At 55.7% G+C, this 26,530-nt stretch overlaps 1 protein-coding gene across 5 annotated transcripts; it reads left to right on the top strand.

Moving 5' to 3' along the window:
• The first annotated feature begins 1,481 nt into the window (after positions 1-1,481).
• KDM8 (lysine demethylase 8) lies at positions 1,482-24,798 on the top strand. Of its 5 annotated transcripts, none has more exons than XM_025415648.3 (8): positions 1,482-1,650; positions 11,410-11,917; positions 13,799-13,965; positions 15,124-15,256; positions 18,384-18,428; positions 23,055-23,204; positions 23,949-24,002; positions 24,116-24,798. In XM_025415648.3, the coding sequence occupies exons 2-8, from the start codon at positions 11,426-11,428 to the stop codon at positions 24,278-24,280; spliced, it is 1,206 nt and encodes a 401-aa protein (XP_025271433.1). In that variant the 5' UTR covers positions 1,482-1,650; positions 11,410-11,425; the 3' UTR covers positions 24,281-24,798. The 5 variants fall into 5 exon arrangements, with proteins under 5 accessions (XP_025271433.1, XP_025271429.1, XP_025271430.1 ...); XM_025415644.3 differs by having other exon boundaries at positions 1,484-1,650; positions 23,910-24,002; XM_025415645.2 differs by lacking the exon at positions 1,482-1,650 and adding an exon at positions 1,992-2,088 and having other exon boundaries at positions 23,910-24,002.
• The last annotated feature ends 1,732 nt before the right edge of the window (positions 24,799-26,530 follow it).

The raw sequence follows: 26,530 nt of genomic DNA, 5'->3' as shown, positions 1-26,530 counted from the left end.
ACTCGGCACTCAATGCAGAGCCCGAGGTGGGGCTCAATCTGATGACCTTGAGATCATGATCTGAGCTAAAACCAAGAGTTGGACACCCAACCGACTGAGCACCCAGGCACCCCATAAGCTTAATTTTATTTTAAAGATCTTATTTATTTATTCATGAGAGATACAAAGAGAGAGAGACAGAGAGAGAAGCAGGCTCCATGCAGAGAGCCTGATGTGGGACTCGATCCCAGGACTTCAGGATTATGCTGTGGGCCGAAGGCAGGCGCTAAACCCCTGAGCCACCCAGGGATCCCCTAAGCTTAATATTTTTAAAGTGCTTTGAAACTGCAAGGTTTGTTGTAAATGCTCAACAAACATTTGTCAATCTCGGTTCTGATTCCTTTCTCTGACTAGGCCTTGACCTGGGACACTGTCCTCAGTTTGTTGAGTCCAATTTTTTAAAAAAATTTATTCATGAGAGACACAGAGAGAAAGAGGCAGGGACACAGGCAGAGGGAGAAGCAGGCTCCATGCGGGGACCTTGATGCGGGACTCGATCCTGGTACTTCAGGATCATGACCTGAGCTGAAGGCAGACACTCAATTGCTGAGTCCCCCAGGTGCCCCTGTTGAGTCCAATCTTTTCAAGGCTCCTGTTGGGTCAGCTCAGCAAATCCTGCCCCCAACCGTTCACATCTGATCTAATTCCTTATCCTCTACCCTTGCTGTCCAATGACGCTGGCCCGGGCCATCGATTTAGCAGAATTCCCCATCCACTGACCCTGCTTGCTCCTTGCTATAAATCTGCACCTGTCTCCGCATACGTGGAGTTGCGCTTCTCTGCCACAACCCGCCCCTGCAGGGGGACGCAGTCTGCCCTGCCATCTTTGACAGGTGTCATGAATATTTTTTTTCAGGCCAGGAAATAAATTCCCTTCTCTTCCCCCCTCGGACCGCAGGCCCAGGACGAGCAGAACTTTCCGCTGCTTCTGTTCAAGGCCTCAAAGGGCCTGAGTCCCTGGAAGCCACAGGCCGAGCGCTGGAAACCCAAAGTCTCCGTGGTGCCCACCCCCTCGGGGTCAGGGTCAAGGTCAAGGTCAGGGCCGTGGCGGCAAGAGTGAGGAGTCCGGCTTCCCCACTGGAGCCCAGGGCCTTCTCACTGCCACGGGCCGCAGATGCAGCACCTGCGGGTTCAAACGGAGGATCTGGGACTTTCTCAAAGCACCAGGATTTGGGGCTCTGTAAGCCGCTGGGCACGGGCTGACCTCTCTGCAAACCAGGAACACGAATCACCTTAGTTGCACGGCTTAGATGCAACGGCGGGCGCGAAGCTGACGAGCTCAGAAGTTATCAGAGCTGAGGACCTCGCAGGTGACCCCAGGAGGGAGGAGAGACCGGAGAGAAGGCCCGCACCCGCGGGTCTCGGAAACACTACGGGCCGGGGGCGGGGCCGGGGGGCGGGGCCGGGGCGGGGCCGAGGGCGAGGGCGGGGCCGCGGCATCCACAGCTCGGCGCTCGGCTAGGCACCCCGTGCTGCTCAGACGAGCACCGAGTGATCGATGCCCCGGCAAGCCTGACTACCGGGCGGAGGAGAGGGCCGGAGAGTTCCGACCAAACCGAACAAGTGGTCGCCAGCCTGCGGGCAACTCGGCACCGCCCGTACTCGAGACAGGTGAGCGTGAGCAGCTCCAGAGGGCGGACGGCTCTGGCTCTTCAGAAGCGGAGGGAGGACCGCGCAGGCGCAGTGTTAAAGACGAAGGGGGGGCGGGGCGGGAAAGACGGCCTCGCGCGTGCGCCTTGGAGAGCCCCGGGGCCGCTCTGTCAAGTAGCGTCTCTGGGGCGTGAGTGGGAAGGGAAAACAGAGTCGGCGCATGCGCCGTGACAACGCCGCTGTGGGGCTCTCCAGCTTTCCCGCGCTGCGTGGGGGAGGGGAGTGTAGGCCCCGCGCGTGCGTGATGCTCACCTTTCGCCTGTCGTTTCGTTTTGCGCATGCGTGAGGCCTTCCGTGTCGGGGGGGGCTCGTGTGCGCCTGCGCAGTTCCCGGGGCCAGGGGACGGTCCGCGTCGTTGCAACGCTAATGCGCCTGCGCGAGTGTTTATTTCCTCGGCAGGTATCTTATCTCCCTGCGGTTGCTTTCGGGCCGAATCTACTTGGTCGTCGGCCTGGAGCGGGGCGGGCTGCACACCCGGGGGTGGGCCGCGAGCAGTGGCGGCCCGGGGAGGGAAGGGGCCTGAGGCCTCGGGTGCCCGGTTGCTGTGGCGCACCTGGAGGGCAGGGATTTCTGGGTCGGTAGGTGTTAACGCCGCGCGCAGGTGTCCCGCGGAGGTAGGTCGGTGTGCCCCGCAGCCCCGAGGTCGGGGAGGCAGCCGTGGGGCCGCGCCGACCCCCGACCCCTTGGGAGGCCGCGGGAGGTACCCCGGCGCAGGTGTGTAAGGCCGGCCAGGTGTTCGCAGACCTCTCGGGAAAGCTTCCCGAAGCTCCCCGGAAGCTCCTGGGGTCTTCAGCACGACTTTCGCGGCCGAATGGTGCCGCAATAAAATGGGAGAGATTTCAGAGCCTGTCCCCAGGAAGCCGGATAGAGGCTGCTAGTCTGGAAGGCACCCGGGGAAGGCTGCTCGTGACCGGCGCGCCGCCCTCCCCTCGCCCTCGCCCTCGGGGCGGTTGGGGTCAGCCCGAGGCCTGGGTGAGCCCTCCGGGCCGGGGTGGCGCTCTCTGACACGGCGCGCCCGACGCCCGCTGCGAGGCCTGCCGAGGTTCCCCGAGAAGCCACTTAGGGGACTACCCCGGGAGCTAGCTGCTGTAGGTTGGTTGGTTGGTTGGTTGGTTTTTAATATTCTGCTTATTTATTCATGAGAGACACAGAGGCAGAGAAGCAGGCTCCACGCAGGGAGCCCGACGCGGGACTCGATCCCGGGACTCCAGGATCACGCCCTGGGCCCAAGGCAGACGCTCAACCGCTGAGCCACCCGGGGATCCCTGCTGTAGGTTTTTAAAGATAATTTAAGAGAGAATTCTGGGATGGGACGGGTGACCTCAGGAGGCTTTATTTTGCAACCAGCGGAACCCACTCGGGCTGTCCGCCAACGGAAGGCCGGCTTACTTAGGTGATGTGCTCCATGCAGATGGTGGATTTAGGAAGTGGGTGCAGGCTTCGTAGAGCCTCTGCTCATCTCCTTTGTGTTTCATACAACAGACAAGAAGCCTTTTATAATGTTCGCTTTAGGCGGATTTACAAAGGTTAGTTCGTACAACCTTTACGTGACCCCCATGTCAAGAGTATCGCTTCATGTATCAACAGGAAGGCTTTTTATAAGAAGCCAAGACACACTTGGCAGGATGAGCACTGGGTGTTATGCTATATGTTGGCAAATTGAACTCCAATAAAATATATATATATATATTAAAAAGAAGAAGAAGAAGAAGAAGCCAAGACACAGCCCACCAAGAGAAGCTATTCTATGGGACCTGTACCTGACCTCCCCCTGAAAGCTGTTCCATGTTGGCACTCAAAAGTCCGTTTACAAAGGCAGGACACAAAGACCACTCCGGCTGTTTCTGTACCTGACACCTGACCCTTACTTCAAAAAAAAAGTCTATAACCAACATGAGGTCTCCAGGCTAATACCTGTTGGAGTTTAGGAGACTGACTTTAACGTGATGATATAAGGCCCCTCAAGCTTTTTCATATGGCCTGTAATTAGGGTGAGCATAGCTCTCAGTTGGCCCAGAATAACCCTAGCTTCTGACTTGTCCAGTCCTAAATTGTAAATACTTAGGCAATATTAAATAAATACTGAAATTTACATATATGCGAAAGAAAGCTACTAATAGCACTCCAGATGCTCAGCTTGTGTAAAATGAAAATTCCTGCTTACAGAAGTGAAAGTTCCAAGCAATGAAAAACAGCATTGGAGGGACACCTGAGTGGCTCAGTGGTTGAGCGTCTGCCTCTGGCTCAGGTCATGATCCTGGGGTCCTGAGGTCGAATCCCGCATCAGGCTCCCTGCACAGAGCCTGCTTCTCCCTCTGCCTGTGTCTCTGCTTTTCGGTGTCTCTCATGAATAAATAAATACAAATCTTTTAAAAAAGAAGACATTGGAGAAAATCGTGAGAATAAAAGATTTTACAAGAGAAAAATGTATGCCAAACCAAAAAGAGGCCTATATTTAACGTCCTGGTTTGTCAGAAATATTCTATAGTTAACCCTCCTGTATCTGACTGCCAGAAGAATGTTTGGACAACCTCTCCTTATGCCCTTTCGTCTTTTGTGGAACTCTAGGAGGCCAAATTGAAGACCAATCTGCAATACCACTCTGAAATACTGTTTCACAGTCTATTCTTGACCCCCTCCCCTGGAAGACTGTTTAGTGTAACCTTTTATAGAAAGCAATTCGGTGAGGAATTCTGGGAAGCCAATCAATAAAGCCGGGCCACAAGGCTGCTCTGGCTGATGCCTTTCTCTGGAAAACTAATATAATTATCAAGAAGCTTTATTTGTCAGACTGATACATGGGGGATGTCAGGCCGATTTGTAAAGCCAGGACTTGAGGCCGTTGAGATGGGTTTCATGTAGCCTATACGTGACATTCAGTGGGGGGCTGGTTGTGTGCTGGCCGCTGCGTGTAGCCCATGTGAGACCACCTGCTCAAGAAGATAGTTTCCTACAGTCAGCAAAAGGGTGTTTGACCCAGGCAGCAAAGGCCCTTTGTCCCATAAGGCCGCTTCCCATGGTAACAGGAGCTAACGGGAGGGTTAATTAGTAGAACATAACCTGGTTCTTGGTGCTCCGAAGACACCACGGGAGATAGGTTGGTTTGTAAAACTAAGACAAAGCCTGGGTTTCACCTGACCCCCAGACACGGGCCGAAAGTATAAGGAAGCCTGTGTTTGAAACCGTTCGTGAGTCTACTTTGGAAGGCTGACATAGTAGGATGTGGCTCCTCCACCAATGGCTGCTTGATACGGCAACTCTTTAGAAGGCTAAATAATGAGAAGTTCTGAGAAGCCGTAAGATTAGAATTACTGTTAAGATTACTCAGATAATGACCAGCATACCACCTTCTCATGCAAAGTTGCTTCTGCTGCCAACACAAGGCCCTCTGGGAGGCTAGTGGTTTGTTGTTTTTTGTTTTTTCCTAAGATTTTATTTTTGAGTCATCTCTGCATCCAACGTGGGGCTCAGACTCATAGCCACAAGGTCATAGCCCACGCTCCACCGACTGAGCCGGCCAGGCGCCCCATGGAGGCTTGTATTTTAAGGTCAATCATGAGGCCCCTTGGGAGGCCATGCTGGAGGCTCATACAGAGTCAATCCGAAAAAAAACATTTAAAAAACAACCTCAGAGCTATCCTGAAGCATCTCCACCTCTGGAAAACTCTGTCACATAGTGTCACCATAAGTATCTCCAAAGACCTTTTTATAAGGCTATTATTCACTGAGGAACTCTGGATTAGAAATTAGTTCCTAAAGCTGTGTTATGTGGCTAAGAGGAGACCGTTTTGTACAGCCTACCTGAGGCTCTCTCCCAGAAGGCTATCTGACATGGCCATCTGTAGGAGGCCCTCTCCAAGGCCAGTTTGCAGAGTAGCCCATAGGTTCCCTGGGGAGGCTGGTTTACGGAGACCAAACGAGACCGCCTTGGGAATCCAGTTTGCAGAGCAGCACACCAGGCCACCTGGAGAGGCTCGCTCTGTAAGGCCTCTGTGGGCTCTGTGAAGGGCTGTTTTAGAAGGTCACCCTGAGAGGTCACTTTACAAAGTCTGTAATCTGCATCCCAGGGAACCAGTTTATATAGCCCATTTAAAATCCTCTGGGACGCCAATTTTTAAGGCCACCAAGAGACCAGTTTAGAAAGCTGGTATGTAAGGCCCCAGTGGAAGCCATTTTTATAGTAAGGCAAATAAGTGGTCTTCTGGGAATTTTTTTTTTTTTATAGACATTTGAGAGAAGCCAAGATATGAGGTCTTTTGAATACTCGAGATTTCTCAAGATTGCTTCCTAAGACATGTGAGTGGCTCCCAGGAGGGGATGAGCCGTGAAGCCACCAGGGAGGCCAGTTGATGGGCTCCCATGCAGTTTTGGGGTGGGTAGCAGATAAGGCCGTGCTGGAAGGTAGGACTGTGAAGCTCTCCCAAGAAGGCTGTTAGACCAACACAAAGACGTTTACAAATCCAGGAGGCTAGAGAGAGAAATCATCCTGGCCAGGCTCTCCGTCCCATCATTCATGGGGTCAGCGGGGAAGGATACCCCTTGCGCGCCAAGGCCCAAGCTAGGAGATAAAGGTCCAAAAACGATTCAGCCCTCACCCCAAAAGCTGAAGGGTGTTCTGGTAAACGCTGCCACGTACTATGCTGCTTAGTCTCCCAAATCTTAACTGTTCGTATCTGTAAAACCACACATCATGAGATTAGGAGGAACGTTTAGGTGACGGACATAAAACACGGAGCATTGACAAGGCACATAGTAAAGTGACCTCATTTGTCCCTGGACAAAATAAGACAGGGTTGTAGGGGAAATGATCACATACTTTCCTATCCACCTTACGCTGTGAGGTACAAATCAAATGAGAGGAAGAGGCAAGGTGGGGGAGCCATGGAATAGACGGAGTGAGAAGAGCTCTACATTATTGCTACAACTTTAGGACAGGCCCCAGAAGAGGTACTTCAGAAATAATGACACACAAGAAAGATGGGTCCTCTCCTGTCGTGAAGTGATGCGATTTTCTCATCTGTTAAGTGGCAGTAATCCCTCCATTACAGAGTCTTCTTGAGGGCTGAGCACCCCAATTCCCAGCTTTGTCACAGGCTGGCTGGAGATGGCACGGCACCATTCCTTTACCTATATAAGATCATGGAAGTGGGGGCCAGACGGCCTGAGTTTTACATCTCTTCATCACCTCTTCCTGGCCAAGTGCCTTGGGCAAGTCATTTAACTTCTCTGCTGTAGCTCCTTTATCTGTCAAGTGGAGATAAGGATACTTTCTTAGGGTTTCTGGAAGAATTAAAAAGTGCCTGGAGCACAACTGCCTTACAGTAACTAGTCTGTAAGTATGTTCTTGGCTGCACGGGGTCGGGGTCGTTGCGAGGTTTCGTGAGATAATCATGTAATACTCCCATTATTCTATCTGTTGTTCCTCGTGAGCTGGGGAGGAATGAGCTGAAATGGAGCCGAGAGGTAGGGAAGGGGCTGTCCGGCCTACCTTTAGGGACCACACCTCTAGCATTCATTCATGTGTCTTCACTTCACTACCTACTGCCGACTTCCTCATACACGGTGCTAAAGGAAGCCATGTATTTCCTCTCGCTCTGTTGTGTGGGTAACAGATGAGTGCCAGGGTGTCAGGGAAGTCTGGATAGGGGAGTTTATTAGTTATCTACTGCAGCATGTAACACATCACCATGAAGTTAGTGGCTTAAAACAACACATTTATTATCTTAGTTTCTTTGGGTCAAGAGTCTGGGTGTGGCTTAGAGGGGCCGTCTGTGTCAGGATCTCACAAGGCTCCACTTAGGGTGTCAGGACAGAGTTCTTATGCGAAGGCCCAATTAGACAAGGATCTAAACCCCTGTAGTGGTTGGAACAGTTCAGTTCCTGGGGGCTGTTGGGCCAAGGGCCTCAGTTCCTGGCTCGCTGTTGGCCCTGAGCCACCATCATCTGTTTGCCACGTGGACATGTCCAGCATGGCCGCTTGCTTCATCGGTGCACGCCAGCCAGGAAGGCAGTAGGGAGAGTCTGCTCGCCCTGGAAGTTACAATCTCATGTAACCTGATCGAGGGGCATCCCATCACCTTTGCCATCTTAGGCCAAAAAACAAAACCAAAACATAAAAAATGACTACACATATCAAACTTGGACATCTGTTGGTTAGAAGAAAATCATGGTTTTCTATTGCTGCTCTGACAAATTACCACAGCCTTGGTGGCTTGCAGTTCTCTAGGTTAGAAGGTCAACACAGGACTGCCTGGGCTAAAATCAAGGTCTTGGCAGGACAGCACTCCCTTCTGGAAGCTCCAGGGGAGAATCCCGTTTCCTTGCCTCGTCCAGCTTCTAGAGGGTTCCACATTCCTTGGTGTGTGACCCCCTCCCTCCATCTTCAAAGCCGGCAACACAGCATCTCTCTGATCCTTCTGCAATCACCTCTCCCTCTGACTCTGACTTTAGACAGGAAAGATTCTTTCAAGGACTGCTATATTAAATTGGTGGGCCCACCCACAAGATCCCGGACAATCTTCCCATGCCAAGGTCCTTATTCCTAATGGCATCTGCAAAGACCATTATTCTGTGTACTCACTCTGTTATAGGTCCTGTCAGCACCCAGGAGGAGGGAATTGGATAAGGGTGTTAATAACAACAGGAGGCAGGGACCGCTGGGGATTACAGCTCTCCCCCTCGCAGGGCGTGATGCACCTGATACGGCTTCATCATAGGCACGTCTCCATTTGCCTTCACCATCCACCAGGGGATATTGGGTGTCGATGACTTATGTGGGCCTACTAGGGTCCTCTCACTTAACCAAAGACGCCAACCCTGGCTGACATAAGGAAGAAGACACTAATCAGAAGGCCACTGGGGCCGCAGAATGAATGGAACCTGGAAGGATGCCCTTGGGAGAGAACAAGAAGGAAAGTGGCCCTGGACCCTAGGAGTCAGGGGCGCTCACCGTGAGGCCTTAGCAAGGACACCCTGGTCCGGAAGCGGCCAGTGGGAGACAATGAAGAGACCAGCTGTCTCCAGTCCAGTTGATCTGCCTAAAGTTCACATTCAGGGGAGGCCATTCAGTGGCCCAGCTTTGCGCACGTACTCACCACTTGGCAGCAGCCCTCCTGACCAACCTCAGTGGGCAAGATGAAACTCCGAGGAAACGGAGGTGTGTTAAGAAAGAGAAAAGGATTTTGAGCCACAAAACTCAGAAATACCCTCTGCGGTCTGCGCATCCATTTCTTCAACAATAGGAGTGTCTGCATCAGAGCCAGCCACCTGCTCTAACACACATCGACCATTTAGCGGCAAAACGATACAAGTTCTTTTTGGCTCCTGAGCTTGTTCCAGCAGGGGTGTATTTTGCCTGGTTGGGTGGCTTCCATGGCTCTGTCATCCCCTACGTCCCCCAAATCCTTCACTTCCCACCAGTGTGTAGGGAAAGCTTAGAGAATCTTATAGGAGGTGTGCAGGGGCCAGGCCTGGATGTGGCTCCATTGCTGACATTGGTCACACCTAATTGCAAGGAAGACTTGGAAATGTAGTCTTGTGTGCCCAGGAAGAAGATGAAATGGATTTCGGTGAGCTTGAAGGAAGCATTTGTTTTTGTAAATAAAGTTTTATTGGAACGCAGCCATGCCTGGTCGTTTACATACCATACACGCTACAGTTGCAGAGCAGTACCAGCAGTGACTACTGCCCGCCAGGCCTGAAATGTGGATTCTCTGGCCCTCCACAGGAGAAGTCCTTGACCCCTAGCATAGCACAGCCTCCGCAAAAAGCACGATGGTCCCTATTTCTTGGCATCAAATGAGATAGGGGATATAACAACTGCTGGTATACCTAGCACGTAGTAGCACAGGTGAATCATCAGTTGTGAGCAATTATGAACCTGTGAGAACCTAATCACATATTAGCTCTTCTGCATTAGGACTTGCCTGCCATCCATATATTTTCCCACCAAAAGCACCAGCTATGCTATTTTTCCTTTCTTTGTAGGTTTTATGTATTTCCAGGTTTCTTCCTGTGAAGTTAAGATCTCATTCCTTCAGTAGCCTTAATTGAGTGCCTATTATGAGCTGGGCTCTAGGGAAATATAGAGAAATAAGACCTGTTCTTGCCGTGGAGAAGCTCACCAGCTAGCATTGGAGAGACGGACATATAGGCCAGTATTCATAGTACATTGGGACAAGAGCTGTTAAGATAAGTCAAGAGCCATCCGAACACACAATACTGTCAGAGTCCTGGCAAGCTTCCCAAAGGGCATCATATAGAGTGGGCCTTAAAGGTTGGGTAGGAGTTTGCCAGAGAGGCAGGGTGTTGGAGGCATTCCAGACAAGGACAGTACATGTTCCTCCCTGAACACTTATCCAGTGCCCACGGCAAGTCTGATACTGTGCCCCAATGTCGTGGTGACTCCAGACAGACGAGGGCCCTGCCTGCAGTTTATACCTGGCAGAGGCCACTGTAGAATCATGACACATGAGATGCTGTCACAAAGGACACGTAATGGGAAGCCATGGGAGCCCGGAAGGGAGGAAGTCTGGTCTCTCTTTTTGGAAAATAACTTTATATATTTTTTATTTTTTTATCACTTTATTAAAATTATTTTTTTCATCATGATAAGTGCACACTTTAATCCCCATCACCTATTTCACTTATCCCTCCCTGCACTCCCCTCTGGTAACCATCAGTTTGTTCTCTATAGTTAAGAGTCTGTTTCTTGGTTTCTTTCTCTCCTTTGTTCGTTTGCTTTGTTTATTAAATACCACATATGAGTGAGGTCATACAGTATTTGTCTTTCTCTGACTGACATATTTCACTTAGCAATGTATTCTCTAGCTCCATCCATGTCATCGCAAGTGACAAGATTTCATTTTTTATGGTTGAATAATATTCCATCACATACATGCGCACGCACACATGCACACATATGTGCATACACACACTATATCTTCTTTATCCACTCATCAGTTGATGGACACATGAGCTGCTTCCATAGTTCGCCTATTGTAAATAATGCTGCAGTAAACATGGGGGTGCAAGTATCCCTTTGATTTAGCATTTTTGTGTTTTGGGGGGTCGATACTCAGTAGTGGGATTGCTGGGTTGTAGAATAGTTCTATTTTTAATTTTGAGGAACCTCCAAGCTCCTTTCCAGGGTGGCTGCACCAGTTTGCATTCCCACCAAGATGGGAATGAAAGACGGTTCCCCTTTCTCCGCATCCTCACCGACACCTGTTGTTTCTTATGTTGTTGACTTTAGCCATTCTGACAGGTGTGAGGTGAAATCTCATTATAGTTTTGATTTGTATTTCCCTGATGATGAGTGATGTTGAACATCCTTTTCGCATGTCTGTTGGTCATCCATATGTCTTCTTTGGAGAAATATATCTGTTCATGTCTTCTGAGCATTTTTTAATTGGATTGTTTGTTTTGTGAGTGTTGAGTTGTATTGGTTCTTTATATGTTTTGGATACTAACTAACCCTTTATCAGTTATATCATTTGCAAATAGCTTCTCTCATTCAGTAGATTGCCTTTTAAGTATCTATTTTTTAATGCTCGGTGGTTGACATTTTGGCCAGTGAATGTCATCATAGAGCCAGCTCCCCCTCCCCATCCCCTGCCCCAGTTTGATTTTATGAAGATCTACAAATGTGTATATTTAGGTGTGCAAGATGATTTGTTGCTCTAACTGTTCTTTCTTCTCCCACCACCTTCATCTGACTAGACTGGTAGAGGGCCCCATGGCTGAAGACACCCAAGAGCCCCTGGCAGGAGCCGGTGCCCTCCGGGAGGCCCTCCGGGCGCTCCTGCCCCCCACTAAAGAGGAGCTGGCCCTGGAACTTGGGGAGAACGTGGAGCGCAGCGTGGTGCAGCTGCTGCAGGAGGCCGCCGAGCTCTTCTGCGGGGGCCGCCGGAGTGAGTGCCTGCAGGCTAGTGAGGCCATCCTGGACTACTCCTGGGAGAGACTCAACACCGGGCCATGGCGGGACGTGCACAAGGACTGGCGCCGCGTCTATGCCTTCGGCTGCCTCCTGAAGGCTGTGTGTTTGTGCGAGGAGCCCGGGGACACCACCGCAGTGGCCGCGGCCCTGAAAGTCTGTGACATGGGCCTGCTGATGGGTGCGGCCATTCTTGGGGACATCCTCATTAAAGTCGCTGCCATCCTCCAGGCGCACCTCCGCTCGGGAAAGAGGCCTGGCCCAGGCCCAGCCCAGGAGCCACCCAGCATGAAGGTATCTGGGTGAGATTGCCGCTCACCACACCTCAGGTGCCCCCCCCCCACCCCCATTTTTTCTAGAAGGAAGGAGTCACCTGTCCCCAGGGGTGAGCCTTCATGGCATGTTTACCTCTGGCTGAAAATAACATCTCCATCGATTTAGAAATGGAAAGGCTTGGTCTGTTTTCTCAATTCTTGCCCCCACTTTCTACAAAAGCAGTGCCCCTTTCAGGAGAGAGGGCGGGTGGAAGCCCTGTGGCCAAGAGCAGCAGCTCGAGGTGCTCGTGCGGGCCAGAGCTGCAGGCAGCCTTTGTGGTCAGCTGGCTGAAGCGTCACCTGTGTCTCAGGCTGCCTGGCTCTCTGTGCTGCTGAGTTGGGGCGAGCTACTTCCTGCAGCTGCCTTCTGGCACCGTGGCTGATCGGTCCCGGCCTTGAGGTCCTGGCGTAGGTGGCTCCTGATGTCTGGGGCCGACGAAGAATAGCCCGCAGAGCTGAGGGTGGGTGCAGACAGGGCCTCGGGTCCCACGCGTGCAGCCCTCACCTACGAACCCCTGGGTGTATCTGTTCCCCGGGAGGAAATAGGGCTGTTACACAGGCATGTGGGGAAATGTTCAACCTCCTCTGTGGTTAAACAACAAAAAAAAAAAGGCGAGAACAGCGAGGTAGCCATTTTTGGCTATGAGGTCAGCAGACGACGTTTTCCTTACCACCCAGTGCTGCCGAGGATGCCAGGGGGGCCGCCGGCGTAGTGTGTTGGTTGACCTTTCAGGAGCAGGGTGGACATGCAGATCCAGGGGCAAGTGCCTGTGTCCTCAGACCCAGGGGCTCCCTTCCCCTTGCCACATCTGTCCCAAGGGAACATGGAAGTGGCCCCGTACCCAAGACAGAGCTCGTGGGGTCAGTGGCCTTGGGGTGCGTGTGTAGCTAATGGGGGGGAGCTCACGCTCTGGACTCTGTCTGTCTGGCTTCATGTTCCCAGCAGCTCCCCAGTGTCTAGGCCCCTCTGTGCCTTCTCCATCCCCACCCCCCATTCCCAAGTCTGTAAGGGGGGTTTACTTAGCGACTCTATGGAGCACCAGCAGTGGCCCAGATGTGCCAGGCGCTGAGGGTACAACACAGAAGGGCTCCTCCTGGAGCCTCAGTTCTAGGAGGCTGTAGAGGAACGTCATCTCCCTGTGGTGAGAAAGGTGAGGGAGGTGGCTTTGCTCACATAGGGTGGGCAGGGAGGGCCTCTTTGATGAGGGCAGGTGTGAAAACCAAAGCAGGGGGAATACCAACGCTGAGAACAGGCAAGTGCAAGGCCTCATTTCTGGCCCGCGGGGGCAGAGGAAGCAGACACCCACCCCCGCCAGTGATCCTGGGTACTCTACATGAGAGGTCCCGTCTCCCAATAGCATAACAGATGAGGAAACTGAGGCCCGAGAGAGTGACTTGCTCATGTCACTCAGCTGGGAGGAGGGTGAGCATGTTCTGGTGCAGCCACTCACACGACCTGGACGGGACGGCACAGAGTCTTGACCTGTGGCTCAGCTGCTTAACCTGTGCATTCCTGCTGGGGCATCAGCAGCCACATGCGTCACAGGCACTCACAGTCCTGGGAAAGGGTCCTCTTACAGCAAGTGGCATTTGGGGTGGTAACTTTTCCCTTCTTGTGGAGTTTCAGCAAAAGCCGTCTGTTCTTTTTATAATGGAGCACGTCAGATGAACTAGTAAAGGAAGAAACCTGGATGTCGCCGGGGAGGACTCGGAGAAGGCAGCGCAGGGACAGTGCTAACAAGTGGTAACTGCCACGATCAATGACAGATTAGGCCAGCCTCCTGTGGACGCAGATGCCCAGCCCGACGCCTCCAATGTTAACTTTTCTGCACTCTTTACCATTGTGTTTTGATTTAAACAGAAAGCAAGGTATGACCCTGTTTCGGTTCCAGACATGACGTCAGAGAGAACGGTCCCCCGGCTTCACTGTCCATCCCTCGAGCATTTCAGGAAGTACTTTTTGGTTCCTGGGAGGCCTGTGATCTTGGAAGGCGTGGCGGACCAGTGGCCGTGCATGAAGAGGTGGAGGTGGGTGGCTCTGAGTATGGGAGCTCCCTCTGCCTATTCCAGCCCCCACCTCCACCCCCACACCCCCGGCCCCGAGACTCTCCAATTCCGCCTCCCTGCATCCCAAGGAAATGCAGCCTCGAGCTCACTTCCCGACTGGTCCCAGCGGGAACTGCCAAGGGTTAACCAGGGATTGCAGGTGCAGTGCCCCAAGCTCGTGCCAGGGGTTGTAGGATCCGCACCTTCCACAGCTCACTTGCTCTAAACAGGTGTGCTCACCTGGCACTGTGGCATTAGGTCTGTTAATGCCATTTTTTGGGATTTGAGGGGTTCCATGTACTCGCCCAGGGGCCCTGAGGTCAAGAGCAGAAGTGAGAACCCAAGACACGTCCTATCCCCTCTCAGCGGGGCTCCTGGGCTTGCTCCCTCCTCACCTCTGCTCCTGGTTCCCCCTCAGATGCATGGTGATGAGAGCAGGTCAGGCCGCTGGACAGGGGCCATAATGCCACAGCTGGGGAGATGAGCAGGGGCCTCTGAGACGGTTGATCAGGTCCCCTGTCTCTGGTGGGGTGTGGAGGGAGTGCTTCCCGCTGAGGCCATGTGAAGAGTTCTGGCTGCCAGGGCCAGTGCCCCATAAACGTTCATTATGTGATTTACTGCGGACCAGCGCCAGGGTAGGCACCTGCCATGCTTTCTCTTTCTCTGATTCCCGTCCTAAGAGACAGGTACTGTCATCACCCTCTTTTACAAATGGGGTAAACAAGAACTTCCCAAAGGTCCCTGGGCAGGGCCAGGGCCAGGCCGCCCAAGTTCAGAACCCAGGCACTTCAGCACCCCCGCCGTGCTGTCTGCCGTTTTGCTCAAAGAAGGTCTCTCAGCTCTGAGACAGGGTGAGCAGTGAGAACTGCGGGGCCGTTGGCCAGCAGGGAGATAGAACCTCCCAGCAAGAACCTTGGCAGATGGCCTCCCTGGGTCTCTCTGCAAAGCCACGTGGCACCGGTGGGCACATCACCCCACATGTCCGTGCCCAGTGCCGTGGCCAGCAGAGTGGGGGTCATAGCAGCCCTTCCCTGTGGGGTTGTGTGGGGACGAGAGGAGGCCAGTGTGAAGCACATGTGGCGGGTGCCTGGCAGGTCGCAGCAAAAGCGACCATGCTGACCATCCATTTTCGTCTCCTAGTTTGGAGTATATCCAAGAAATCGCCGGCTGCCGGACTGTGCCGGTGGAAGTTGGCTCCAGGTACACGGACGAGGAGTGGTCCCAGACGCTCATGACGGTCAACGAGTTCATCAGCAGACACATCAGGAGTGAGGTACGTGGTCGTGCCTCCCCTCCTGCAGTGCTCGCGGTGGGGAGCACACAGGACCCTGGGGCGCTGCAGGGGTCAGCAGGGGTCAGAGGGCTCGGTGGGGGCTCAGGGCGAGAAAGGCCAGCCGCGCGGCAGACAGAACACTGGCTCATTTCAGGCCCTTCTATTTATTATTTTTTTGGTAGAATTCAGTGGGGTTTTTTAATGTCTTTATAAGACACTGTAGTGCCGCCAGCCCCACTATCTAATCCCAGAACATTCTCCTCAGTCCCGAGGCCATGAGCAGTCGCTCCCTCTTGCGCTGCCCCCCTGTCCGCAGACACCCGCTAATCGCTGTTTCTGGACAATTCTGGTGTATACACGGAATTGGATGATACGTGGCCTTCTGTGTCTGGCCGCCTCCGGCACCATGCCCTCAGGGTTCGTCCACGCCGTCACACGTGTCAGGACTCGGTTCCCTGCTGCGGCTGGGGAGCATCCCCTTGGGTGGGCTCAGCACACTTTGTTCATGCGGCAGCTGACGGCCGTTCGGGTGGCGCGCACTGGCTGCCGTGAAGAGCGCCGCTGGGAACGCTCCTGTACCACTTTTTGTGTGGACGTGTGTTTTCATTTCTCTCAGGTGTATACTAGATGTGGAATCACTGGGTCACACGGTGACTCTGCGTTTAACCATTTTTGAGGAATCGCCAGACTGTTTTCAAAAGCAGCTGTGCTGTGTTATCATTTGAGATTCTTTTTTTTTTTTTTTAAGATTTTATGAGCACTGGGTGTTACATTATATGTTGGCGAATTGAATGTAAATTCAAAAAAACACTAAAGAGTAAAGAGAAAGAGAGCACGAGCAGGGGAGAGGAGCAGAGGGAGAGAAAGAAGCAGACTCCCCGCTGAGCAGGGAGCCCCATGTGGGGCTTGATCCCAGGACCCTGGGACCATGACCTGAGCTGAAGGCAGATGCTTAACTGACTGAGCCACCCACCCAGGCGCCCCTTATCATTTCAGATTCTTAACAGTAAGAGCAGGGGGTGGCTTCCCTTTCCTGAGGTCCTGGAGGCAGAGAATGTAGCCTTTCTGCCCTGGAGTTCCCAAACCATTCCTCTGGGCTCAGAAGGGAAGCCCGCACGTGGCACACAGACCCTTTAAGGGGAGGGTGTCCACCCAGCATCCGCGGTCCCGGCCACCCTTCCTGGCCCAGAGAGCAGAGTCCTTCCCGAGGTTGGGGAATTTCGAATCAGTGGACTCTTCTACACACTCCCCACGTAGGAGGCAGCCCCAGGCCCCAGGCCCAGCCTCTGGAGAGTTCTGATCCGGTTTCATCGTGGGTCTGCTGCAGTCGAAGGGTCCGGATGGTGACCCTGCTGGCTGACAGTTTCTCCCATTGGCCTTCTCCGCATTGTAACTGCAAGCTCCTGAGGGACCCCCACACACACCCCCACCATTACTCTGCCTGCCCCCATCATTTCCACTCTTAAGTGTCCGGCCTCCTCTGCCGGGGCCCAGGGCGGTTCTCTGGGCTGCGGCCTCCTCTGGCAGTGCTCACAGACATCTGCCATTACTGTGTCTCCTGCCCTCCACACCCACTCCTGCTCACTCCGCCGTCACCTGGGGGCCTGGAGAAGGGAGCTGTGCCCCAGAGCACACCTGCTGCAGCGGCCTCACTCCATCTCCCTCTGCTGGAAAGAAGCCTAGTGCCTGGAGCAGAGGCCAGAAGCAGAGGTGCAGTTTGTCAAGTAGGCAGGAAGGCAGGCTTTGGATTCAGGTACAAAAGTGTTAACTCCAGAGATGCATGGTGGCTCAGTGGTTGAGTGTCTGCCTTTGGCTCAGGACATGATCCCAGGGTCCTGGGATCGAGCCCCACATCTGGCTCCCTGCATGAAGCCTGCTTCTCTCTCTGTGTGTCTCTCATGAATAAATAAAATCTTAAAAAAAAAAAAAAAAAAAAAGCGTTGACCCCAGCACTGTGTCGTTGGCTGTGTGGCCTGGGGTGGTCATCTAACCTCTCAACGCCCAGTGCCCTGACTGTGGGTGAGTCAGGGTTAGTTGGGATTACTTAGAGGTTACTAATGCCTTCCTCAGAGGGTCGTGGCGAGAGTAAAACACAAAGCTCTAAGCGCAGCGTGGTTAGTGCCCCATTAACCTGACTTAGTGTCTTTGGGCCAGAACATCCGCGACAGCAGAGATCACACAGATCCGGCCCTGCCCACCGGGTCTGGCATGTTGTGACTTCCACGGTGGTCAGCAAGAGAAGGGAATGAGGGAGAGGGCTGGAAGCACAGAGTCTCAAGGGATCCTGGGGAGGAGCCTCAGAGCCCGTGGGAGCCAGGCTGTGGCTGGGGGCGTGGCGGCCAGCCCCCCGGGGGCTCTACCCACACCGACCCTTCCAGAGCCCACACGCACCTCCCAAGAAGCCCAGTTAGTAAAGCTGGATCTTGTCATCCATCTGATAGATGTTCACCAAGTGACCATCTCCCAGGAGTACAGGCTAGGCCGTAGGCAGTGGGCACTCACGGTTTTGCTGGGAAGACAGTACGTGCTGAATTTTGGGAAAAGAAGCTGGCTGAAGCTATTAGAATTTGAACTGTACACACTCCGTGACTCAGTGGTTCTACTTTTGGGGGACTAGAATATTAGGCTGTTTGTGGGAACACTGGCAAAATAACCTGACTGTCCACCAGCAGGGGGAGCGGGGCAGTTGAATTAATGGGGGTCCTGGCTATAAAACACGAATCCATAAAAAAGATGATGCAGATCTGTGTGTGCTCACCTGAGGAGACATTCGTGAGGTTGTCGTTAAATGAAACAAAGACTTCAGAGTAACACACATAAGATGATTCCATTTTTATTGAAAAAAGAAATCCTCGTGTGCGCGCAGCCTCTTCATTTCCAGGGGGAGCCTGAGCCCGGGGCAGTCCCTACAGAGGCGGCCCCAGACCCCGAGTCTCCCCGAGCCCCAGCCCCACCCGAGACGGGTCACAGAGGGGACCAAGCGAACCCACTGGAGGGCTGTGGCCGTGGCTGCCTGCGGCTGGGGCGCGCCCGGCTCTGAGAGCCCCTGAGCAGTAGTCCCCGGGGCGTGTCCCTCCACGACTAACCAGGCTTCTCTGTCACTTCTGGTTTCCCTTCTGCGGATTAGCCCAAGGACGTCGGGTACCTGGCGCAGCACCAGCTCTTTGACCAGGTGAGTCTGAGACCGCGCCCGTCCTTGACCCACCCACCCTCTCCCACCCTCTGGGCTCAGAGCCCAGGGAGGGAGGCAGGAGAGGCTGGCAGCCTCGTTGGCCACCCCCAGGTGTGGTGCGCGTGTCCTCCGCCCCAGCGGGCAGCAGGAGAGCAGATGCGGCTGCCAGGTGGCCAGTGACAGACCAGGTGTGCCAACCCCAGGGCCCGAGCCTGGGGTGGGGGGATGAGGAAGCCATGGCTTGGACGGAGGTGGCCCCTGCGAGGGGCGGGGGGAACCAGAAGTCTGAGTGGGTGTGGTCAGAGCTGAGGAATGGGTCCCGGGGAGCCACGCGAGGGTGGCAGGCTCTGCCCCGACCCGGCAAGAGCAGGCCGCTGCCTCCCCTGCCCTGGAGTTCTCCGGGGGTCCCGGCACTGCCCTCACCCCATGTCAGTCACCCACCTGTGAGGCTGTCTCCAGGCTCCATTCCCCCAGGTGCCCAGCCCCGGTGGGCCAGATTGAAGACCCTCAGGACAGGCTGGCTGGAGAGCGGGGCTCAGGGGGCTCCAAGCAGGGTAGAGAGGCAGAGCGGGGCCCAAGGGGCCAGAGGCGCCTCTCGCACCGAGGCCCGGGCACTGGCCTAGTCCACCTGCCTGGAAGGGTGCATTCAGGAGAGCGGAGTGAGAAGGGGGAGGGGGGCTGGGGCCCACCTGGGCAAGCCTGGAAGGCCAGACCAAGGGCTCTGATTCAGCTGCAGGGCAGCAGGGAGCCTGGGAGGTTCTGAGCAGGAGGGTCCCGGGAAGAGGAGGTATCCCAGGAGATCCCTCAGGGGAGCCTGGGAGAGCGTCCAGGGTCCAGAAGTCCTGCATCGGCTCTTTCTCGCTCACCTGTAGGCCCTAAGAAGGGGGCACCCCAGCGTGGCCTCCCAGTGCCCCGGGAGCTGATGGAAATGCAGGATCACTCTCAGCCCCCACCTGGTAACAGCGCGGGTCACCCAGGGCCCTGAGCACCTGGGGGCTGGGGTGTGCTCACTCACAACACGGTCAGGGGACCCCAGGGGCTGGCTGGCGGGAAGTGAGAAAGTCAGGACGCGCCATCACGTACACAGGGACCTTTGCTCTGGTGGGGACTGGAGGAAGTACCCCCAGAAGATGGGCGGTGCTTGCGGGCGGGAAGGCGCGTGGGCTCTCTCCTCTCTGCAGTTCGCAGAGCAAGGCACACTCATCATAATGAGAAGAAACAGACTGTTTTTAAACGCAGACCCAACGAGGGAACAAAGTGAAGAACCATCGCCTTCTGCATTTTCAGAGCTGCCTGGTTAGGCAGAGACAACCTGAGGGCTTATCCCGGGGAGATCGTCGAACAGTCTGGCCTTCTGTCCACCCCCTCCCCGTCCCCCTCACTTCACTCTGTCCGTGGATCGAGGGCTGCAACACCCCCACCCCTGGGCCTGGGCTGCCTCGCGGGCCCCTCTGCACCATGTTCTGGGCCCGGTGGGGGGTGGGGGGCAGGATAAGGAAGAGTTGTCCTACCCCCACCCCAGAGCTGGTGAGGGGCATGTCCAGGAGAACAGAGGCAGTGCGTGGAGGGGGCTGCGCGGGGAGGAGGGTCCTTGCGAGCCCAGGGCAGGGAAAGCGTCTCCAGGAGGCGACGGAGAGGGCCTGAAAGGCGAGCAGTCTCCAGCCGTGGAGCGGATAGTTTGCCCATTTTTTTTATTGGGTTGTTTATCTCCTTCTGAGTGTCACGAGTTCTCCGGGTACGTTCTGGGTCTAAGCTAGTTGTCACTGTAAGCGCCGTATCTGATGCGAGTCTAAACAGAGCCAAGAGGGGGCCGAGAGGGGGCCGTGCCAGCTAGGGGAGCAGCGGGCTGGGCCCAGAGCCTGGCGGGGAGGGATGCAGCAGGTGGGGCTGAAGAGGCAGGACACGCGCTGGGCAGCTGGGAGGGTTGGGGTGTTTCTCAGGTGGCCGAGGCCCCATCCTGGAGGGGAAGGGAAGGTGGGCAGCTGTGGACGCGAGGGGACCTCCAGGAGGCTGCTGCCAGAATCGGCGGGGAGCTGATGCCCGTGGAAGCTGACAGGCTCCAGACAGGTGCCAGCAGCTGGCACACCTGGATGCAGGTGGCTAGGCGAGTTGAGGGAAAAGTAGCTGTCAAGGAACACTCTAGATTTGAGACTGAGCGCCCGCTCAGGGGAGCCGGGGATCCAAGAGGGACTCTGCTGGTGCCTGGGCCAGGCCAGACACCACAGTGGGGCTCAGCAGGGCAGCACGTGGCCGGGGCCAGGACGGGGCTCATACCCCAAAGGGGGAAGATCTGGGGGGATGGGGCACGACTGTGCCAGGTCTGCCCCGGGGCGGGGGGCCTACTCTCACTGCCTGTCTTGGCAGGGGACCCTGCACACCAGAACTAAAGGGGCCGGAGCCAGGCCGGGCTGGGCCTCTGGAATTAGGGCTTGGAGATCCCGCCTCCTGCCCTCTCTGAAGGAAAGGGGGAGTCTATGGGAGCAGGCCCCGACTGTGCCATCCCACGTGCGTGGCCAGCCTGCCCCCTGACCTCAGTCACACCCCCCAGGGGTCCCGCGAAGCCTCCATGTCCTAGAGCAGCCATTTTCGACTTGACTAGAACAAGAGGAAGCCGTCTTAGAAGTGGAAGGCCAAGTGCCCCATTGTTTTTAAGACGAACCAAGCCCTTGAAGACATTTTGCCTTTGGACGGCCACCTGGGTCTTCACCTCAGCTCCCCAGAGGGGTGCTTTCACCTCTGCTGCCCAGACCACCACCTGGCAGGCCCTGCACTGCTTTCTGGGGCCTTCTTGCCTCCACCAAGCTCAATGGCTCCCACCCAAAACCTCTTACTGCCTTTCCTTCCAGGGCCCCCCATCATGGAAGAGTTTGGCCACCACACTAGGCTTCCCTTTAATTATCAGTCATGTCCAGGAAGCATTCCTTCTCTTGGGGGGGGCGGGGGGCTGAATCCTTGGCCAGTGGCTCTGATTACACCATTTGATCAACCAGTCCCATTTCAGAGATCCTGATGTCATCAGGGACCAGTCAGCTTCTGAGCATTCCATGGTGAGGTGAGGCGAGGGGGTCAGATGCAGTCCCAGCTAGAAGCAGGTGTGCAGTGTCACTGAGCCTGGTGGTGGTGGAGAAGCAGGAGGTTCCCAGAGGCCTTTGGGACCGGCCACCCCCACCCCCCCCCACACTGGCCAACAGGACAGGGGACCCCCAGATTGGGAACTTGTAGGTTACCCCCAGAGCAGTGGACATAGCAGCATTTCTGTATGTCTGCACAGGCTGTTTGAGACAGAAGAGCCTGAGGCCCCTGCCATTCCTAGGGATCGATCAGTGGCTTCTCAGCATCCTGGACTCAGAGCCACTATTATTGAAAGGGTGGCCAGGGTCTTCCTGCAGCCACCCGGGCAGAGCAGGGAAACGTCACTCTCAAAATACCTGAGGAAAGTAGCAGAGGGGTCCCCGCCTTGGCACCCATTAGGGACCAGACTTGGGTTTCTGTGGCATTTCCCCGAGCCTCCGAGCCACCTGCCCCAGCAGCAGGCAGCCTTGGAGGTCTGGGGCTGCAGGGGACTGGCGGCCTGGCCTCCGCGGGAGCGAGCCGGCATCCGCCGGTGAGGAAAGCGCTCCCTGGCTAGCCTTCAGGAGGCCCCGGGCCGGGGTGTCCGGACCCCAGCCAGCCCTGGGCAGGGTGCGGCCCCCTTTGCCGGGTGCAGCCCCAGCCAGGGAGGACGCAGGGCTAGAAGAAAACTCTAGGGGGGCCACTGCTTGCTGCTCGAAAGCACCTCTTGTCAGCCGGCCGGGGACAGTGGCCGGGGCGGGGGAGCCGGCAGCCCCTTCCTTGTATCTAATTCATTTCTACGCACCATCTGGCTTTTGCCCTTTGATTACTTACGTACCAGGATCCTTATTGTTTTTGTTATTTTGTATGAGCACATTAACCCTCACGGACCACAGTTCAAGTTTCTCCCTTTACTGGTCTTTGTATTAATGAACGTATTTAAAATGTGTGCGCAGTGGCTGCTTTCTCGTTAGTCAATTTTGGAAAATCTTCCTTCCCAGAGATTTGATAGCCAATTCCATTTTCTTTCTGGTTTTTCTTTTCATTTGGTTTTCAAAAACATTGCACTCTTCAGAACATCGCGAGCTGGTGTTTTTAAGTGCAGAACAGTACTATCAGGTTTTTCGAAAAGAAAACAAAAATAAAATGCATAGGCAGAGAAACAAGTCTGGAAAGAAAATTATATGTAACTCTTAACTAATAATTATATATTTCTTTTTTTTTTAACATTGTATTTATGTGTGAGAGAGAGAGCTTACATTAGGGGAGGAGCAGAGGGAGAGGGACAAAGAGACACTGCTGAGCACAGAGCCCAACACAGGGCCCGATCTCACGACCCTGAGATCATGACGTAAATCAAGAGTCAGACGCTCAACCGACTGAGCACCCAGGCGCCCCTGTATATTTATTTTTTCAATTGGTTTGTAAATTCCCCTACAGTAAAATGCAGATGCAGTCGTGGTGTTACCCAAAAAGGCAGTGTGTTTGGCCCTCCTGGGAGATGGCCTGTTGAGTGCGGGCTGGTGTGTCCCCCCAGCCCTGGCTCAGCCTCCACGTGTGTTTGGACACCCACAGATCCCGGAGCTGAGGCAGGACATCAGCATCCCCGACTACTGCTGCCTGGGCGACGGGGCGGAGGAAGAGATCACCATTAATGCCTGGTTTGGCCCCCAAGGCACTGTGTCCCCCCTTCATCAGGACCCTCAGCAGAACTTCCTGGTCCAGGTGGGAGATGCTCCAGAACATCAGCCTTTGCCTCCTCCTGCCCAGCCCCGTGAGGCCTGGCCACGTTATCCGTGTTTAAATTCCAGAGAGGGATGTGGGCAAAAATAAAAACACAGGGATGGCACCTGGCCCCTGGCCCCTGTGGGGCCCTCCCTCCGGCTGGGGCTGCTTCCAGATGTGGTTCTGGGACCAGGAGCCCCTGGGATCCTGGCCGTGTCCCTAGGGCAGAGCAGGGCCGGGCGCCGTCTCAGGGCGGAGCGGGCATCCCCACGCTGCCTGCCTTCACCTCAACCAGGTCGGCGTCCCCGTCCCAGAGTCTCTCCCCAGATAGGGCACGGCTTCTCGGCCACCGGATGGTGTGTCCTGAGACCCAGAGAATTTAACAGACGGGAACATTCTTCCAGCCCAGAGGCTCTAGAGAGAGGCTGTGAGCTGGGCCCAGGAGCCACTGCTTGGCGTCAACGCCAGCCCTGGCACCTGTCAGCTCGGTGACCGTGGCCACTCGGCCAGCCTCGCTGGTTACTGATCCGTGATGTATGTGGAGGCTGAACCTAGTCCCGGCCTAGAATGCGCGCCGCAGGGATGGGGCAGTCTGGGCGCGGGGAACAGCATGTGGGCAGGCGAGGAGAGGCGCGGGCAGATGGTGGGTCCCGGGACCTGCCCTCGGTGGAGGAGGCAGCAGAGTGACAAGTCCCCGTCCCCCAGGTGATGGGCAGGAAGTACATCCGCCTGTACTCCCCGCAGGAGTCCGAGGCTTTATATCCACACGAGACGCACCTTCTTCATAACACGAGCCAGGTGGGTACATGGGACCCTGCGTGACGCTGCACATTCACCCCCTCCCGCCAGCATGCCCCGCCCCTCCCTGGGTCTTGGGAGGGTGGGCAGGAGACAGCTCGTGTTTTCCTCAGGTTGACGTGGAGAATCCTGACCTGGACAAGTTCCCCAGGTTTGCCGAGGCCCCGTCCCTGTCCTGCATCCTGTCTCCCGGGGAGATTCTGTTTATCCCGCTTCAGTACTGGCATTACGTGCGGGCTCTGGACTTGAGTTTCTCCGTCAGCTTCTGGTGGTCGTAGCCACAGTGCAAGGATGACACGCCAGCAGCAGCTGTGGCTTCACGCGTCCCCAGCTCCGCAGCTGGCCTGGCGCCAGGTCCCAGCATTGAGACCAGCCCACCCTGGCCTGTGCCGAAGCCTGTGCTGGAGACCAAGCTGGGCGGACACGGGCGGGGGGCCCCGCAAGGTGCACGCTTCAGGCCAGGGGCCGGCAGCAGAGCCAGGTGGGCGAGCCCCCAGAAGGACGCTGCAGGCCGACACCCCATGGAGACCATGGCACCGAGGCCTGAAGTGCTGCGGTCACAGGCAGCAGCATGTGCAGTGACAGAGCTGGGATCTGGGCTTGGCTCCCTGGACTCCAACCCAGCCCCTCGGCTTACTTGCCGTGACGGTTGGGACAGGTACCTCATCGGGTCATGGTGTGGAATACGGGGCAGCTGGAGCGCCCGCCAGGACGTTCGAGAGGTGGTGCGTGGACAGCCCCCGCAGGTCCATGAACGTAGCTGTCTGATGTTAAGAATTCTTACGATTGCTACCGACTAGTCTGTCCTGACTGGGTCTGACAGGACACCCCAACACGCAAACTCTGGAGAGATGGTGCTGGGCAAGGGAAGGGTCCTGTGGGCTCGCTCAGCCCAGCCCAGCCAACGGCGGGAAGTCCAGGGAGGTTTAGTTGTTATCATACACCCACGGCCTGACACTTTCCAAGTGTGCACCCTCCCAGTAGCCAGTTCCTGAATCATGAAACCACCATCAGCAGCACCCAGGAACCCCCGTCGTGCCCCTCAGTCTCACTGGTCCCCCTCTTGCAGATAGCCTTGCCCCCAGGGGAGCAGATGGCCCTGCAGTAAGCGCCAGGGCCCACAGGCTCGCTCCGGAGCTCCAGGAGCCAATGAGGTGCAGCTCCCGCAGTAGGGGCCTGGCCACTCAGGTGGATGGGCCTGGCAGACACGCGGACCCTGGGTAACCGGGTGGGGTGGGAGGCACCGGTGGGCAGCTGGAACTCTTAGCTGCTCATTTGAGCTTTATCACTTGGGCTCCCGGGTTTGGAGCAGGCAGATGGGGGCAGGGCGGGGGGCGGGTGGAGCCTGTAGGATGGCTGGAACTCACGCGGGGTGAGGGCTCCCAGGGCACAGGCCGAGGCCGAGGCCAGCTATTCGGGAAGTGGAGGGAGGGCTCTCTGTGGAGACCTCTGGTTCCCCCACCTGGCGTCATTAATAGCTCTCTGCCAAATTTTTCAGATGAAGAACGTACACCAAATATTGATGCCGCTGAAGGCAGTGGGTCATAAAAAAGAAAATAGTGTCCGGCACACCGGCCATCAGGAAAGGCGGCCACCTGGCTCTGCAGGAGCCCTTAAGTCAGGGGCCTGCCTGCACCACAGCCCTCCCCCCCCCGAGGGTGGCCGTGGGGCTCCGGTCTCCCAACTGCCAGGCCCCACGTCTGCTCCGAGCCACCGTTCTCATCTGTAACATCATGCTTCTGAGGTTAGGGACCAGATGACACGGGCATTAAAACCTGATACAGAGGCCTGGCCGTCTCCAACAAATGTCCCTTGTAAAGTGGCAAAAGACCAAATCTTTAGGTGCCCTCTGGACAGGGGTCCAAGGCTGTCAGCTACAGCAGCTGCCGAGGGCTGGCCTCAGCCCTGTGGAGGGCAGGTTCAAGGCCACTCAAAGGAAGAGTGCCCGCCAGCTCTTCACAGAGCCAAGGAGGGGCGAGCACAAGGCCAGCTCAGCCCCCCACTCCCCACCCGAGCTGCAGAGGCCTGCTCAGGGTCTGCCCCGACAGGCACACGTGGCCTTGAGCAGATGTGGCCCTGCCCTGGCAGGTCACGCGGTCTCCTAGGGTCTGGAGAGGAGGGTGGCAGTGAATTCATGCAAATGGTGGTGAGGGCTGTGAAGGGACAGGGACAGATGTGACTAACCACAGACGGCATCTGAGTAAGCCAGAAGGACCAGGAGGCCAGCACTGCCCACGAACAGGTGCAGCAGCCCTGGGGCAGGAAGGCCTTGGCCCTGGGGAGAGGAAGGAGCCCGAGCAGCCGGAGCGAGGGGGCCTGGAGGGGGCCTGGACTGAGCCAGGGGTGGGAGGAGCGGGGGACAAGCGAGGGTGCTGAGCCAAGGAGACAGCCTGTGAGACGGGCCGGAGGGGAAGCCTGGAAAGGGAACAGCCACGAGTGTCACCTGTCCTGTCAGTTCCTGGAGTGACCGTGTCAGCAGGGTGAGCAGGGGGTGAAGACAGGCTGCGCAGGGAGGCCAACAATGGCCT

Source organism: Canis lupus, chromosome 6, assembly GCF_003254725.2.
Source record: "Canis lupus dingo isolate Sandy chromosome 6, ASM325472v2, whole genome shotgun sequence".
Classification (NCBI taxonomy): domain Eukaryota; kingdom Metazoa; phylum Chordata; class Mammalia; order Carnivora; family Canidae; genus Canis; species Canis lupus.
Note: the sequence above shows the minus strand (reverse complement) of the source record. Positions and strands in the feature narration are given on the sequence as shown.